Source organism: Periophthalmus magnuspinnatus, chromosome 1 (genome assembly GCF_009829125.3).
Source record: "Periophthalmus magnuspinnatus isolate fPerMag1 chromosome 1, fPerMag1.2.pri, whole genome shotgun sequence".
NCBI lineage: Eukaryota > Metazoa > Chordata > Actinopteri > Gobiiformes > Gobiidae > Periophthalmus > Periophthalmus magnuspinnatus.
The window spans coordinates 19723058-19741129 of NC_047126.1; the positions used below are offsets into that span (position 1 = coordinate 19723058).

Below are 18072 nucleotides of genomic sequence, written 5' to 3' on the forward strand. Positions count from 1 at the left end.
TGAGAGGGGACCCTGCTGAAAGTGAGTGTTAGTGAGTGAGTACGTCTGTGTAATCCCACAGTCGTCCAGGTATGATCCATAGCAAAAGAAAAATTTAATTCAGTCAGCTTTTAGAGTGAAGACATTTCGCTGCTCGTCCAAGTCGAACACTGTTGTTGTGCAAAATCTGCCACCAATTACCAATATTAGTCATGGAAATTTTAAAAAGATTACAAGCAACGCATCTTCCCTGTTCATTAATTGGTTTACGCATTTGTGGATTAAACCCTAGATTACCTCTCGTCCGCAGTTATGTAAGGCGACGGCAGACAATAGAACATGAAGTGAGTTTGAATGGGTTTGAATGGTCAGATGTGAAGGTGAGGCAGCTCTGATGAGATGACCTTTTATAATAAATGCCGCAGTCTGCACCCACCTGCCAATCATGAGGCACAAAATGCAAAAAAGCGAGACAACTTTTTACTTGTCCCTGATCAGAAGATAAATATAAAAGTTTACTGAAGAAGGAATCTATATAATTACTATAAAACAACTGTACCAGATGTACTACACACATTGAAAAGACAGGGTATTATGTAAAATAGCTGTTTATTTTTATTTTTTTTCGCCTTCCTACTATGTTATAACATTGCTCCTTCATGAAAACATGCCTGAAGAGGTTTTAGATGTCATTCATGCATATTTGAGTATTTTAGCAATCTCTCCCGGGTCCTATTCAAACCCTTCTTGCAGTGAGCTGTGAGATTCGGTGCAATGCTCAGCCCACAAGCCTCCGCCATCCATGCTCCCCCATGTATTATCCATACATACACAAAAACATGGTACAAAACTGCTAATTGTGTTAAGATAGCGCTCTGAAGGGGGAGCGACTTAGTGCAGACAGCCAACGAAGGGAGGCTCAGACTTAAAAAAAACATCTTAAATATAGCATTTTCAAAACAATAAAAGATAACATGTAAATATGTTTAGTTTGAATGTTTAGCCCTGCCCATTTAGTCCTTTCCTTGCACCATGACACAGAAACAACTGTCTGGGATAGTGTCATGAACTTGTTTCCTTATAGTTTCTGCTACAATTTGCAATTTTTGAAACTCTCATAACTGCACCATAACAGAGAATCAAGTGTCTGGGGTAGACTGAGGCAGGTGGTTTCCAAAGATTCATAGCACACTTTGCCTGATTGATTGATAAAAGGTGGTCCTGTCTCCTGTGTAAGTTATTACCTGAGAAAATACTGTGCAAAACAAACGGAACGTGTAAAATGCATGATAGAAAGAGCATTTAACAAGACAACAATAAATGAAAATCAGGTATAAGCCCTTTAACATAAGAAACAGAGTGCATTCTGTTAAATATTAAGAATATATCCTCATTAGCTTTGAGTAGTGATGGGACTTCTGGCTCCTTTGTGGGATCCCAATCTTCTGGATCGGTTCTGGTCAAAGGGGCCATTCAAAAGACTGGCTCTTTTTATATGACTTATTTCATTTAACTACAAACTAATCGCAGAGACAGACGGCCAAGGCTCAGATTAGTTTAAATGATTCAAACTGAGAGTGTGAGTGTGTTTACCCTTTGAAAACGTTGCACTACAATAATGATTATGCAAAAACTAACTAACTAACTGTTATTATGATCTCAAATATGTTTTTTGTGCACAAAGCTCTCACTTGTGTCGCCTGCTCTGCTTCTGTGCCGATTCTTGTGTCGGTTCAGCGTTCATCAGCGTAAAAATACATAAAAATTGAAAAGAAAAAGATTTGGTTCTTTTTTAAAAATGAGATCCAGAACCGTTCAGAAGAGCCCGTGCGTTCACAAGCTTTAAGCTGTTTAAGAAAAATAAGAAATACTAACTAGTTTTTCTTTTTTCTGCTAAAGTGAACTAAACTTTGTGTGTTTGGAGTAGATTTAGCTTTTTGGCAGAGGTAGTATTCTGTGTGCTGTGGAGCAGAGCCTAGTGCACTGAGGCTGAGCTGCTCACTGTGAAAATAATGGAGAGACTGGCCACAGCTACACACAAACACACACACTTTCTCTCTCTCCGTTTCTGTCTCTCTCTTGGCACCCCTATTGTTGCTCTCTATTTGTTCATCTTTCCTTCTCCCCCTTTGTCCCTCCCCATCTCTCCATTACCACTCCTTCTTTTATCTCTTGCGCTCTCTGTGTCTCTCTTTCTCCCTCTCCTCCTCCTTTTACTACCCCTCTCTTTCTACACCCCCACCTCTTCTAACTTTTAGTCTTTTCTCTATGCCCCCTCTTCTAACTTTTTCAGTTTTGTTTTCATTTTGCCACATGAAAACACATTTTGGACCCAGAAGTGACATCACACTTAACAGCTCTATATTCCTGTCTCTCCTTCTTCTCTCTCACTCTTTTTTCTCCTTCTCTTTCGTCCCTCTCTCTCTTCTCATACACACAGATCCAGGCTTAAGGAAACCCTCTGACACTACAGAAGAATCACTCATTCATCAAAGTCCTTCCTGCCAAACCAGACACACTGTACGGCATAAGGAAGTGGGTCTTCAATGTCACGGCAACAACGCTCAGACTGCACTGATCTCTGCAACAAGAAACATGCTCAAAATCAAATAGTGCACTCTGTTTCACACTTACACACTGAGACAATTGAACAGGTTGCATTCACATGACATCATAGAAATCTTAAACTTAAATCTTAAATTTAGTTGATAATATGTCTTATTTTTTTCCTAATTCTGATATTCATGGAGAGGTTGCCATAGTTACGTAATAATTTTAATAGGTTGTGTTCACATGACATCACAACGTCCTAAAATCCAATGGGTTTCAGCTTCCTGTTTCTATAGATGCAATTTTGAGGACTTTTCACCATCCAAGACATAATATTTTGTTTTCAATTGCTATGGAAACTGTCTTCATTATCATCATCATTATTATTTTTTTCCCACTTTTTTTTTTTTTTTTTTTTTAACTCTGAATCCAATTGTGTCTGGACATTGTATGGGTTGTATGATGGATTATGGATAAATGCCAACCAAAAAAAAATTAAAAGTACACAGTTTATTTTTCAACAAATCTGATCTATTATCTATTAATTTATTTTTGCAGCCAATTTCCAATTAAAAAGAAGCAGAATGATTTTAATGAGATTTTTATTTTTTATTTTGTTGATACATTTTTGAGGACAGGTCCAAATTATGTATTTTTAATTCATAATCGGCCAGTTTGTGACAAAATATTGCTTCAAGGTTTTTCAGGGACACAGAAAAAAATAATATAACCTTTTTCATCATTTCAGAACAGCCCTATTTTACTTTTTACATGTTTAGATAATCTATGTATTTATAAAGGCCTGTGGATTTGCCTTTAATGGATTTAAATGTTTGAATATTTTCTTGTAATATCTTACCCTATAGTTTTTGCATTACTATTTATATTATGCAATGAGAATTCACACAATAATGTTATAATATTAACATTTGAGTAATTCTGTACTGCTCAAAACGGTAGTAATTCAGAATGGCTCCTCTATGTTTTTAAAGTCCAGACATCTTCACCCATTCACGATCCTTTCACTAACTAACCAATACTAGCACCACAATTTTGCTTTATTTATTTGAACGAAACGGCTTCACTCCTCAATGTTCCATTAGCTGAAGTCCCTGCGCCCTCTGTTGGCATACATATAGCCTATAATCCTTCAGATAAATTAGGTTGTATTCAGTTAGATTGTAAAAGTGACCTAAGTGAGTATGACATCACCCATAGTGTTCAGCTCCAGTCAAATAAAACTCATCAAATTTGGAGCCAAGTTGCATATTTGGAACTCCGACCTGAAGAATCATAGCAACCAAAGAGCCAATCTGGAGCGAGGCTGTTGAAGGTGGAGCGGGCGCTTAGCAACGCTGTCAATCAAACCTGTTGCTAACACTAGGGGGAGCAACCTCCGGGAAAGAAGGCACCTGGTTTGTCTGTTATTATGTTCATATCTTGATTTATGGGCACAATAGAGAAATAAAAATACCAGGATCATGTAGAGCGGGTTAATACGAACATTTTAAGGACAAAATGGTGAGGCTGACAGCTGCAGTTAGAGAGAGAGGGACAGTAATTTTTCAGTGTATAGTGAATTGGAGCCAGAGTCGATGGAGCGAAAAGTGCGCCCAAGATCACTTCCTCTTAGTCCATTTATATAGAGTCTATTGTTGTACTACAATGCAACACACCAAGACTTAAGTGTCTGTATCAAAAAGTATAGTTTATATAAAGCTCGAAAGTTTGAATAAAACCTCTTATCACTAAACATTACCATTACCCAGGAACACATTTAAAAGATCTAGTATTCAAATTAAAATCCTCACTTTCTATAATAAAACACATTAGTAGAACTTGTTCTCTTCACTGAGGCCTAAGGCTATGGAGTAGAAGCATTCATTATGAGCAGATATCACTGTTTTACCAGAGTTCTTAGGGAATCAGTATCTATTATGCATTATTCTGCAGCGGAAGTTAAATGACTCGCCCTGAAGTTGGTTTATCCTGTTGTATTTTAGGTCTCTGTGCATATAGTGGGAATTATAGAGTCCATTTTGGTTAGTTGTTAAAATAAACAGAGGCTCTCTATGGTGATACTCTAGGCATTGTGCAGTCCTTTATTTAGTCACTTAGACCAGGAGTGTCCAAACTTTTCTCATTAAGGGCCACATATAAAAACACAGACAAAGCTGAGGGCCGATTGAGGGCCATAGACTGGTCATTAATACAGTGAATACTTCCACTTTGCATTATTATTACAAATTAGACTGAACCACTAGACCTTTACTCATGCTTACATCCTCAGGGGACACATTAAATATTTGATATGGGCTTGTTAAAATACATTTTCAGAAATATACAGTAAAAAACTACTGTTTAAGGCAGGGGTGCTCAGACTTTTTCAGTATGTGAGCTACTTTTAAAATGATCGCGTCTGAAAGATCTACCACCTAATACAAAAATGTGAAACATATATTTATTTGTAAATGTATTATGAATTCTTACATGTACAGTGCATTTTGATGTACCTTGCACAACGTCATGAGATAATACTGCACAACACAACTGAACTTCTTACATGTTCATAATTACTTGAATGATGATTACTGCTCTGACTTGCACTGAATAGAATCAGTGAGGGATGCATAGTTCGGGCAGTAGCTTCTGACAGCCAGGAGTAAAATTGCATTTTTCGTTTGAAAGCGATAACAGAGCTAATCATGTGGATTACGGTTTTGTCTTTTTTATAGACATAAAAAACATGTTAAACGAAGTATCAGAATTTACTGCCTTTTTCCACACAACTACTTCTATTTTACACATCCATCCATATTTTTTCTTTTACGATGATTTATGATGATTATTTGTGATTATTTATGTTTTTATTTGTGTGATTTTAATGTCCTTATTCTGTAATGCACTTTGAATTACTTTGTGTACGGATTGTGCTACACAAATTAACTTGCCTTGCCTTTACGCATCGAATAAATGACTGGGAATATCCCCGCAGCCCCACGCTCTCATTCGTCACTTTCGAGGGACAACAGAAGCAGATTACCGTAATGACGGTAAAATATTTAGATAGCCCCATGTCTCCGCGTTGAGACGCCGTTTGAATTTACATGAGAGCACGACTGAGCGCGGAGTTACGCTGCTGGAAAGTCCACAACTGCGCTCTATCGGCGACGATAGGATCCGACGTTATAGGGTTAAACTAACTCGTGCTTGTTTATGCGTGTGCAGCGCCCATGATGTGACCTAGGGTCAGGTGTAATCTGACTGGTTGTCCTGTATATTAGTCATGTGACTGGATGGATGACGGGATGTGATCTACCCAAAATGCCTTCGCGATCGACTGGTAGATCGACGATCGACGTGATGAACACCCCTGGTTTAAGGTAATATGGGCCAATTCACCTGGAAGCTTGAGGGCCAAGAAAAATTGGTTTGAAGGCCTCATTTGGCTCCCGGGCCACAGTTTGGGCATGTCTGACCTAGATACTTAGGCTAGTGACAAGTAGGTCGCAGACCCATTCACCAGAAAATGTACATAGTTCACCTTTAATTGCATAGGCATAATGCATTATTAACAGTAGTGGAAAACAGGGCTGGCATATTGTAATTCTATCTATTGTATACTGCATCTAGCTCTTTTCTTTGATGAGGACTGGTGAAGAAAAAGCCAATTTTGTTCTATGTATTTCAGATCTTATAATGGTCATATGTAGAGCTTTGGACAGACTTTTGAAACGAACAAAAGTCTGTCCAGTCTGTCCACTGAACAGTCATACAAATAAAAAATAAAACTGTAAAGAAAAAAGAAAAATCTGTAAAGAAAGGCTCCTCTGCTCACTGAAGCTTTCATAGGACACTGAATGGAGTTAGTGAATGGTTAGTGTTGTGGACAATAGCTCTTATATAAATAATGCATTCTTCTTGCTTTGCAGTTTAATCAACACACTCCCAACTCGAGGATCCGCTCACAAAGCAAGCACTTGGCAACGATTGTTCACTTCAATCAGTTCTGTCTGCAAATGGTTTTCACAACTTTTAATGGCCAGAGCGGAGTTTTGCCATCACGGTAAAGCTAATAAACAACTAAATGCTAACTGTGCACTTCCTGATTCTCTGACAATAATATGCAATAGATGGAGACAGCACACAGAAAACTTCTTTTGACCTCAAGAGCTGCTTATACAAAATATCTGCACTGGAGAAAGAGATATTTTGCTCAACTACTACAGTTTGGTACAGCAACTCTAAAGAGATCAGTACATAGGATATTTCAAATCTTTTGTTTGATGAAGACGGGTGACGAAAAAGCCAATTTTGTTCTATGCATTTTCTAGCTTATGACAGTGCACAGACATTTGGATAGCCTTTTAAATTAAATGTATATAAACTGAGCCATTATATAAAAATAAAATACCTGTAAGTCTACATCTACAGCCTCCTCTGCTCACTGAAGTGGGCAATAGCTTATATATAAATAATGCATTATTCTTGTCTTGCAGTTTGATAACCTACTCCCAGCTCAAGGATCCACTGACAAAGCGAGCGCTAGACCAATCACTTTAATCTATAAATAAACATGAAAAAAACATGGCCATTTGAATGTACAATAAACAGCTGGGTCCTGTCAGATACATAAAAAATTATGTCTAGATGATGATGCATCCTGGAAGTTCCATAACAACACATTCAAATTAGTTCTCCCCTTCCTCAACAGTGACAAGAATGACCATGTGTTATGACAAGCCAAACTGACAGATTTACATAATACGAATGCTTTGCCCAAGAGGAAGTGACTGTGCCTGATTTGCGTCACCACGATGCATAAACACCACCCATGTATTCTAATAAGAGTGGCCGCTAACAAAGACATATGCGCGAGCTAGCTCTCAAAGGGACAAACACGGATTGCGCGGGGGGCTTAGCTGTCGCTTCCAGATACGAAATCGCACCTACATAGAGAGGAGTACGGATATAGACAGAACAAAATCCCCAAATTACACCTGTGAATATGTGACAAGGTGTTGAAAGCCCAAGAGGGAGAGAGAAAAGGGGGAGGGGGAGAAGGGGAGAGCGGGGTGATGGATTGGGTGACAGATAGAGGACAGCACCGTGGGGTGGGGGGAGGGCGGGGGATGCATAAAGTTAAGGCATCTTTAGCCTGGAAAATGCATTCTAGAAATATATATTCTGTATGTACATATGGATGTGTAAGCATTTTATATACTGTCCACTGTATTCAGATGTATTCATGAACTGCATTCAGAGCATTTTAAAATCCGAATAAAATACATACAGAAAAAAGCACAAGAAATATAGGTCAATGCTTAGAGATTTGAAGGAAGTAGGTAGTGTCATACATGAAATAACATTCCCCAAGTAAAAATAAAAGCTTGTGAAAACAGGACCTGACGCATATGTTGTCCAGTTTAGTTTAGCACATTTACATTGACATTTGGATGTTATACCTTGCTTTTTCTGATTTGTGTGGTAAGCTTTTACATGAGCATAATAATGCACCAAGGACACCTTCAGCTTCTTGTTATCTGGCCTATGTCATTAGAGGTATAATACTCCCTACAATGGAAGCACACGTAGATCTGAACAATGGACTACCACAATGTTTTGGGTGTAGCTGATCTGATGGTACATACATTTCTTATTCATGGGTTTCAGAAAGATTAAACATTACTGGTGTCATAGGACCAAACATAGCGATTGAAAACAAAGTATTACATCTTCTGAAAATTCTACAATGGCGAAACGTCCTCGCAATGTCACATTTAACAGGCAGCTAAAACCTAATAAAATAGAGTCTCCTCTCTGGACTCTCAGGATACAATTTATTCCACAACAAAGCCTTTAAACATGCCTTGTAACTGTGACTCTAACTGTGGACCCGTAGCAACGCAGTCAATCAAACCTTCAGGGAAGACAGGGGAGACTTCAGGGAAAGAAAGCACCTGATTTGTCTGTTATTAAAGTTCATATCTTGATTTACGGACAAAACAGCTTAATAAAAACACCAGGATCATGTAGAGCGGGTTAATACGAACATTTTAAGACCAAAATGACGAGTCTGACAGCAGCAGTTGTAAAGAGAGGAGCGACGGTTTTTCAATAGAAAGTGAATTGAAGCCAGAGTCAATGGAGGTGCGGTCATGCTCACTCTCTATTTGGAGCATGCCGGCTAGCGAATTTCCGATATCCATTTATATGTATAAGCGTTTCATTTAAAATCTGTAACAGTCTAGCTGAAAATATGAGACAGGACTCGACCTCGACCATGTTCAAATCCAGGCTCATATGATTGAAAGGTTTTTATCTGCACTCTTCTGTTTCAAACTTAATTTTATAATAATTATTTATGTTTTGATTGCTTCTTTTGTGATTTTAACGCACAGCTCTTATTACTTTTGTGTACAAAATGTGCTCTACAAATAAACTTGCCATGCTGCTCCTGGCTGATGGTTGCTAATGTTGTCATATATTTTTGTTTTCTTATTTCTACTTTTTCCTCTCAGTCCAGACAGTGTGAGCCAGTCTGACCTAAATGGAAAACCAACAAACTGTGAGAAAGCTTGTTTAAACATTACACGTTTCTCTGGGAGCTACATCTAATGGAGACCCAGGGTGCACTGTATTCACTGGACAGAAAGTGTGAAACTGGTTTTAGAGCGCTTTTGGATCAGCATTAAGCTAGAAGTGGTAGTACTAAAGATAAACCACAGCACTTTTACTACGGTACAAGTCGGAAGAACGGGTGACTTCTCCATTATGAAATGACTTGATGTTTATTTAAAGTGACACTCTGTAACTTTTCTGGAGGAGGGAGGGTGTCAGCCACAGAGTTCTTTCCATGGAGATGTTATTACTTTGTCTTGAATGTTCCACAGTATGACATGAAACATCATTTATTCATCTAGCATTTATTCAATTACAGGAGTTTTTATTGCGCATACATACTCTGAAAGATGTGCATTAATTATCACTGTGAGTGGGGTCGCCTCTCCATAGTTCTGACCTGGCATCATCATTTGCTTGTCTTCAGGTAGATTTATTCATTATTTTCCCTTTTTCCTTTGATCCTGGTTTAACCCTGGTTGATGTAGACTTAGTTTGGTGCTGATTTAGTCCCAGTTTTGATGTGGTTTGTGTGAAAGTATATTAACTATTACCATTTTTGATAAAGTTAACAGCATTTAATTACCAAGAGCAATAGTTGACTTTTATTAAAGACCCTGTACCCGATGTTTTGAGCAAAAATGTTCTTGCCCCAGTACAGATATTTTGTATAAGCAGCAGAGGTGAAAATAAGTCCAGTCTAATTAAGAAGAATCTGGAGGTGCACGGTTAGCACACTAGTTGTTGTTTGCGTTTTATGCAAAATGACAGTGGCTCAGGTGGTGTGTGTGAGTGTTTGTCCTCTGATCCGAAGGTTGGCATTTCAAATCCCGCTCTTGACATAAAACACCGTTGGTTGAGTGTCTGCGTACACTGGTGTATGAGTGTGTGTACAAATGGGTGAGTGGTTCCTTGATGTAAAGAGCTTTGAGTGCGTTTTGAAGGTGGAAAAGCGCTATATTAAAATGTGGCTATTTACCAAAAGAGCTTATAAACTCATTGTGGTGAATAAGTAAAACGCTCAGAATGCAAAGTAAATGAGGAATAACTTTCTGCCAAATCTAGTTCAGATTGTCTTGTTTTGAAGACAGTAATAATCGGGTACAGGGTCTTAAGTGTTATTTCAGTGAAAGATTTCATACTGGGACAAACTCTAATTCTTACCAATAAAAGAGATCGTGGAGCATAGAGCGAAATGCACTTAACTCATCCACAGTGAATACTTCATTATTACATTTTCCAGTTTTCACATTTCAAGTTGTTTATCTACAGAGCAGACAGTCAGCCACATGTCGCAAATGAAACTCCTTGTTGCAATAAAAAGAAGCAAGGCAAAGTGCTAATAAACAAGCTAGCAAATACAAAGTAATATGAAATGTTCAAATGAAAAAGAGCAAGCTTTTTGTTACAAAGTTAGAGACAGAAACTTTGGATATAACTGTTTTGGGGCTAAAAAAGTTGAGTTCATTAGAGCTTAGAAATTTGGAAAAGTATCTAATTGAGGTTTTTCTAACAATTGTTATTTTTAACAATTGTGACTGGATTTGCATTTCATGTATTTCATCTTGACAACCTAAAAGCAAATTGTTCCATAGAGTTCTGATCATTTCAACCACAGATTTTAGATGAATTGGTTCAGAAAGTGAAAGGAACTGTCCACTGTTTAAACTATTAATTATATTTCTTTTTCTTGTTGAGGTCAAAACATCTGTATTTTGACAATTTAAGAGAAATTTACAAATCAAATACATAAAAAAAATCAGACACGGGCCCTTTAAATGATTGCTCTTAACAATCTGATGATATGACATGAAGCATAAAGATATTAAAGGTTAAAATCAGTCCACTGTGTGTTCTGCAATTACATCAGGAAGTGCACGTTTAATTGCTAGTTATCGGTGAGAAAAAGCGCTTATAAACTCATTGCGGTGAATTATTAGAATGCTCAGAGTGGAAAGTAAATGACAACTGACTTTCAAACACTGCAAACCTTTTAAAATGGACTAGCTCAGAGTTTCTTTGGAAGACAGTAAAAATCTGCTACGGAGCCTTTAATGTTATTTCAGAAGAAGATTTCATACTTGGATGAACTCCAATTCTCAACAATAAAAGAGATTGCGGAGCATAGATAGTACACAATGGACTTATTTTGACCTCAAAAGCTGCTTGTATAATATATCTGTACTGGGGCAAAATACATTTTTCTCAAATACATGGAAAAAAATCAGGCTTTTTAAATGATTGCTTTTAAGAATGTAATACTATGACACAGACCTACTGAGCAGACAAAGGCCAGTAAGAAGACACACATAACTTTCTGGTCTCATTTTCTTCCACTGGTCGACCAAAGCAGCACGACAACCACTGTTTTGACAACTGCAGCGAGGAGTGCATTTTAAAACGCTGTTAGTCCTGAACATGTAATTAGCCAGCTAATGGTGTGTAGATGTATGGAGAGCCAACGGGAGAACCATAAAGAAGGCATTTTCACAGACTCATTTGCACAATAACAGGCAACCGTCTCCGGGTATGTGCAGATGAAAAGAGTTCGGTCTGGACTATAAATATATCTGTATTTTTGTTTTAGGGATATATCATTTGCATTTGACAGAATGACAAAGAAAAGAGGAAAGTTATGCAGGTAATTTGGACCAAGTTGGCAGCAGGTATGGGATGACAGTAAGTCTACGTTTTCAAACATGTTCATGGGTCAATTTTTATTTAGAAGAAGACATACCGTGCTTATGTCTGCTATATAGTTATAGTTTGTGACACCTGTGAATCTTTATGTTATAATTTGGACATTAAAAATCGCAATATTCATCTAAAACGACTTAATAAAATAAAAAAAATCCGCTGACTTCCACGTTAGAAACCTGCAACTCTCAATGGGAGCTGATGTAGCTGTAAAAGTTACCGCAACAAAGAGCCATGAACTCGCTGGCACGTCTGATTAAGATTAAGAAAATAAAACTGGAGAACAAAATAAGTAGAGAGGAGGGGGCGTATGCCGGTGTCAATGAAAAACGCAGTGAAACAGTGCAATGGCATCTTGAAAATAAGTGAGATTGCTCCAACATGTACGAATCACTCCAAAAAGTTGATTCTGAATAATAGGTCTGCTTTAAAATAAATTTATTTTTTGTATTAATTATCAGAATGCAAACCTTAAATGCAGCTAACATAAGTAACATTTTAAGACCAGAAACACTTTATAAATTGCTTATATTAAAGGCAAATGGAATACCGCTATACTATACTACTGTCATACTGTCATGTAATATATTATGCCAAAATTTGAACAACAACATGTCTTTATTGTTTTTAATGGTGCAATGTTATTTATTTACTTTTTATTATTTTTATGTACTTATTTTGAGCACAGGTACACCTAAAGTACATCTCACAATCTGTTCTTATACAAGCTCGAAAAGGAGTGGGAAGAAGAAAACTTGTAAAGTCTCACCCCTATGTTCATTTGTACAGTTACATTCTGAAGCCACAGTTGCCCTGGGGCAGACTGATGAAGTGTGGTTGCCATTTTTTACAAACAGTCAGCAACCTACAACTACATCCAGTACCCGATTTCTGAGCAAAATCTGTCTTGCCCCATGCAGTACAAATATATATAGTAGCTCTTAAGGTCTGCTGCATGTTGTCTGCATCTAATTATAAAGCCTTTTATTGTCCGATAATCAGGAAGTGTGAATTTGCATGCTACTTCTTATTAGCTTTAAGCATGGCCAGTGATGGGAATCGAATCCACTACCTTAAAACTTATAGTCACTCTACCTATCTACTATTACTTTGCATTTGCACTCTGGCTCTGTAATTTCTCCATATCTGTTGAAATCAAAGTTGCGTGTTAAACTTATAATGAGCAAAGAATACCAGACAACCATTTAGAGACGAGAGCTATAACAGGAAGGACAATCGGAGTTGTACCAAAGTTCAAGAGAAAGATATTTTAGCTGCGGGCACTGACTGCTGATGCATTTCCTCTTTGGTTGTCTTTGCATAAGTCCGACCTCCCTGAGCTGAGGTGCACACTTGAGGCGCGCTTTAATTGAGTGAGTTTGTGTTCCAATCTTTTGCCTTATTCTGAGCTGCACGGAGCCGGTTGCTATGGGTCACCGCAGCTGCTGTTTTGCCAGAGGATGTGGACTTTAGAAATATGTTATGTTTCTCAATATGAACAAGAACAGAAATTGGACGAGTTTGGAGTTACAGAAAATACCCGATGCTTTAGAAGAGGAGAAACAGAATTTACAAAAGTTGTGCCACGTTGAGAGGTGTATGAAAAATGGAAGAATGTTATTATGTACAATAACAGTGTACTATACAGACACATACAGTATACTGTATATTGACATATACAGTATGTCAGTATATATTAATCCTTGAACCTTTGCTTTGTTGACAGTGCTGCAAACCCTTGGCCTTCTCTAAATGAGCTGTTTCTCATTTAGAGTCTCCTAAAATAGTTTTAACATCACAGCTGTGCCATGTCAGGGTCAGAAAATGCCCTTCAAGTACATATTAACAAGTTTTGTGGTTTTTCTTCTTTTTTTTTGGTGGGGGGGGGGGGGGGGGGGGGGTAGTTTGTAATCATTCCATGTGTCAAGGTATAGTTTTGATGCCTTTAGTGATAATTTACTATGCAAATCATCATGTAAATAAAGAAAAAATGTGTCCAAACTTTTGACTGTTACTGTAAATATACTGTTTTAAATTAACTATTAAAAAAAAATCATACATGCTCTGATGATTTTCTATGCAAGATGTGTGTTAACTGTTAAATTTAAAATTTAAATTTCCATGTGCATGCTTTATGTATGTATGATTTATGTATATTTATAACATTTGCCTGGCGATAATGATATTACTCAGGGGTACAGCTTCCTTTTATTGCAACACTTTTCCCAGTCACAAGATGGTAAATTATCACATTTTTATATAGCGCTTTTCCACCTTCAAGACACTCAAAGCACTTTACAACAAGGAACCACTCACCCATTCACACACACACATTCACACACACATTCACACACCAGTGTACACAGACACTGAGGGCGAGGTGGGTTAAGTGTCTTGCCCAAGGACACAACGACAGCATTCATCTGTGTGAGCTAGAATCACATCACCAACCTGTGGATCAGTAGATCTGACCGCTCAACCGATGATGTTTTTTTTAAGTCAAGAGCGGGATTTGAACCTCCAACCTTCGGATCACTCTCTACCAACTGAGCTACTGTCGCCCCCCAAGATGTAATATTTTGTTCTAAAATATTAACGTTTCAAATTTTCCATAATTTTGAAACCCATGGATGGATTTTGTAGTTCTCCAGAAAGCTTTTCCAATGGTCACTGGTCACATTTTTATATATAGCGCTTTTACACCTTTGCGGCACTGAAAGATGAATGATGTAAAAAGTGTCTTGCCCAAGGACACAACGACAGTAGTCATCTGTGGGAGCTGGAATCACACCGCCAACTTTTGAGTCAGTGGATCTCACCGCTCTACCAGTAATGTTTCTGTCAAGAGTGGAATTTGAACTGCCAACCTTCAGGTCAGTAAATAAACACTCTACCAACTGAGCTACTGTCACCATTGTCCAATCTCAAACAAACAAAAAAACTTAGAGCTGTATTCATTTGATCTTTTGTCATACTTTCTAGGAGTACCTATAAAATCTAAGTAAATACAGTTCACTCAACAGTTTAAGTTCTAGCCACTGACAATCTCATAGACACATCTGTAGCAGAATCCCATACTTCTTTAGCATGTGTAAAAGTACTAGATTATGAAGTACTCAGGTCCTACCGTTCTGCACGTCCAAGATGTGGTGCTTGTCCAGGGTCCATCCTCCCATGTTAGAGGCGTCCAGCTCATAGCCCTGCAAAATGGCCGTCCTCTTTTCCCACAGAATCAGGTCCAGACACGACTCGTACTCAAAGCCCACAGACACTGGAACAAGAGGACAGGAAGAAATAGTATATATACAGGATTTAATAAAGAAGTTATTTTGAACTTGTATAGTTTAGCAAATGAAAGAAAAAAAAAACCCAAAACAATTAAACTATTTTATTCCAGAGCCATTATTATGAGGTTAATTATTTTTTACCACTGCGATGAAATATTCTTTTGACTCTCCATAACACAAGGCTTTTGAAACCAATATGCAACAGTTGGCAAGGTAAAACTATTTTTGGTTAAAGAAAACATTTAATTTTCACAAGAAAGACATTTCTTTGAGTTTTGTGGTCACATCCGTATGGGAAAGTGATTCTCCTGACACAAGCAAACACACACGGTTAACCACCACATGCTGCTGCCCTCACAGCCAAAGCTCCCTTATAAAAACACTGGGCCTGTCTGTCTCTGTGAGGTACAAAACTCGTAATGTCAAATACAGGACCAACGCCAAACCACATAAAAACACACCCACAATCGCCAAATCAGAGCCAAAAACAGCTTCCACCATTTTCACTGCGCACATATGGGACAATTGTATTATTATTATTATTATTATCATTATTATTATTACACTTTTGGACGAGTGAAGTAGCAACATACTGTGGTAACATGGGATTTCATTTGACAATGCTCTATCTTTTGGATATTTCTCTTGTGAACACAGTGTAATCAAGAATATAATGACCATCAATCATGACCATGGACTGTACAAAGAAGTGGACGATGTGAGTGTGGCGTCACCCGTAGCGTTCAGCTTCAGCCAAATGCAGCTCATCGAGGCTAGAAGTTAAAACGATGAATTTGGAGCCGAGTTTCATATTTGGAATTCTGACCGTGAGTATCATAGCAACCAAAGAGCCAATCTGGAGCAAGGCTGTTGAAGGTAACGCCACTTCCCGCCCACACCACTGGTTAGGCAGGAGGCGGGCGCTTAGCAACGCTGTCAATCAAACCTGTTGGTAACACTAACAGGAGTGACCTCAGGGACAGAGGGCAGCTGATTTGTCTCTTATTAATGTTCATATCTTGAGTTTTGATACAATAGTGAAATAAAAATACCAGGATCATGTACAGCAGGTCAATTTGAACATTTTAAGACCAAAATGACGAGCCTAACAGCAGCGTTTATGGAGAGAGGGGCGAAAGTTTTCTAATGTAAATTGAATTGGAGCAAGAGTCAGTGGAGCCGGAAGCACTCCCATGATCACTTCCTATTTGGAGCACGCCAGCTAGTCGGTTAGCGTTTATATACACAATCTGTGATCTTGACCACATATGCAAAAGACATATTCACAGATTTGATAATTAAAATACCAGAGTAAATACTATCAGATCAGATTTTGAGCCACAAAGAGATTCCTATCTCTATTTTGGTATTAGAAAAAAAGATGGAAAAAAAAAAAAGTTTGTCTTTCACTTTGCATTTGAACACTGGCATGCCTGATACCCTCTGCTGTAAAAAGTTAAAGGGAAAGCTTTTTGATCAAATGATTTATGGCATGACTAATATCAACCTTAACCTAACAGATATATGCTTTAGAGTGAAGTCAGTGTAATAAATAACTAGAGAAGGTCCAATAAAAGTGCATGGACTTGATGTACTGTGTAACTTTTCAGGGAAGGTCTGCCACCTGCTTGTCTCCATATGTTATTGCTTTGCATGGAATATTCCACAGTATTTGATTAAAGTTATTTATCTTGCAATTATTTAATTTGTAAAAAAATAAATAAATAAATAAAAGATGCATTCATACTGTTACCCGCTTACAGTAAAAATCCCGTCTCTTCTCTCCACGGTAACTGGACCTGGCGACATACCTGCTTGTCTCAGCGTAGATACATAAGTTTATTGCCATACTTTCGAACATTCCAGGTAAAGCAAAAACCTTTCCATGGATACAAGCAAGTTCGAAATGTCCACCAAAATTGTTACTGGTTTTATCGCTCGCACAGAAAGTTGAGCCCAATTGATTTCATATGGAGACCTCCTAACCCATCAGTATAACCTAAACACGCATGAAAGGAACAAAACACCACTCCAGATATGTTTTTAACTCCAAACAACATTACAGAAAGCAGTAACATCTTCATTAAATTTATCCTAGTGTATTTTTGCAAGTATTGAACACGAGAATGATACTAAATAAGATTAGGAATACTGTAGACAGATGGAGTATGTGTGTGTGGAGAGAAAGTGGGACACAGGGAAACTTAAGAGCCATTGGAAATAGCAGTGCTGCTGGCATTTACTGCTCCACTGCTGTGAGGAGCAATAACACTGAGGTTTATAGGGCTTCTAGGGAGCCGTGCCAGTTTAGCATAAGGCTGATTCAAACAATGATGAAGAAGATCCGCAAATGTATTTAACAACAACAACTATGGGGTGAAAGAGAGAGAGAGTTCTTCACACGGTGGCATTTTGAAATAAGGGAGGGCGATAATTTAAAGGTGCATTATGTAAATTTTCTAGTGGATTGTGCGGAGCCTGCTTGTCTCCATGGAGATGTAATTGAATTGGTCGTTTTCAGATTTTAGGAGGTGATGATGTCATAGTCCCAGATAGGGGGTGAGGGCCAGATTTCACTATTTATTACATTGTACTTTGTTATGAAATACCCAAAAGGTGAACGCACAAATGTTGAACTTGATCATTTCTATATTGCAATAAAAATCCACATTTTAGCAGTCCCCATCTGTATTAAATTGGACGATAGAAAGCTGTGATGTCATTTGTAACCCAGCAATACCTGGAAGTACTTCAAGTGTGGGATTCAATTTATCAATTTCCACATAGACAAGTAACTGATGGCACCAGGTGAAGTTACGGGTCAGGTCTGTGGAGAGGTGAAGGTGGCATCAAAGTATTTCAAAGTATTTTTCTCACATTAAAAACACTTGGAGAGACAAGCAAGTCTCTACTAGAAAAGTTCCACAGTTCACCTTTA

At 37.9% G+C, this 18072-nt stretch overlaps 1 protein-coding gene across 2 annotated transcripts in view; it reads right to left on the bottom strand.

Moving 5' to 3' along the window:
* Positions 1-18072, bottom strand: part of LOC117393469 (teneurin-3) — a 516796-nt gene that overhangs the window by 65201 nt on the left and 433523 nt on the right. For both annotated transcript variants that reach the window (XM_055225737.1, XM_055225739.1), the window contains one exon: positions 14975-15118. In XM_055225737.1, coding sequence (XP_055081712.1) covers positions 14975-15118 — 144 coding nt within the window. The remainder of the gene's footprint in view (positions 1-14974; positions 15119-18072) is intronic.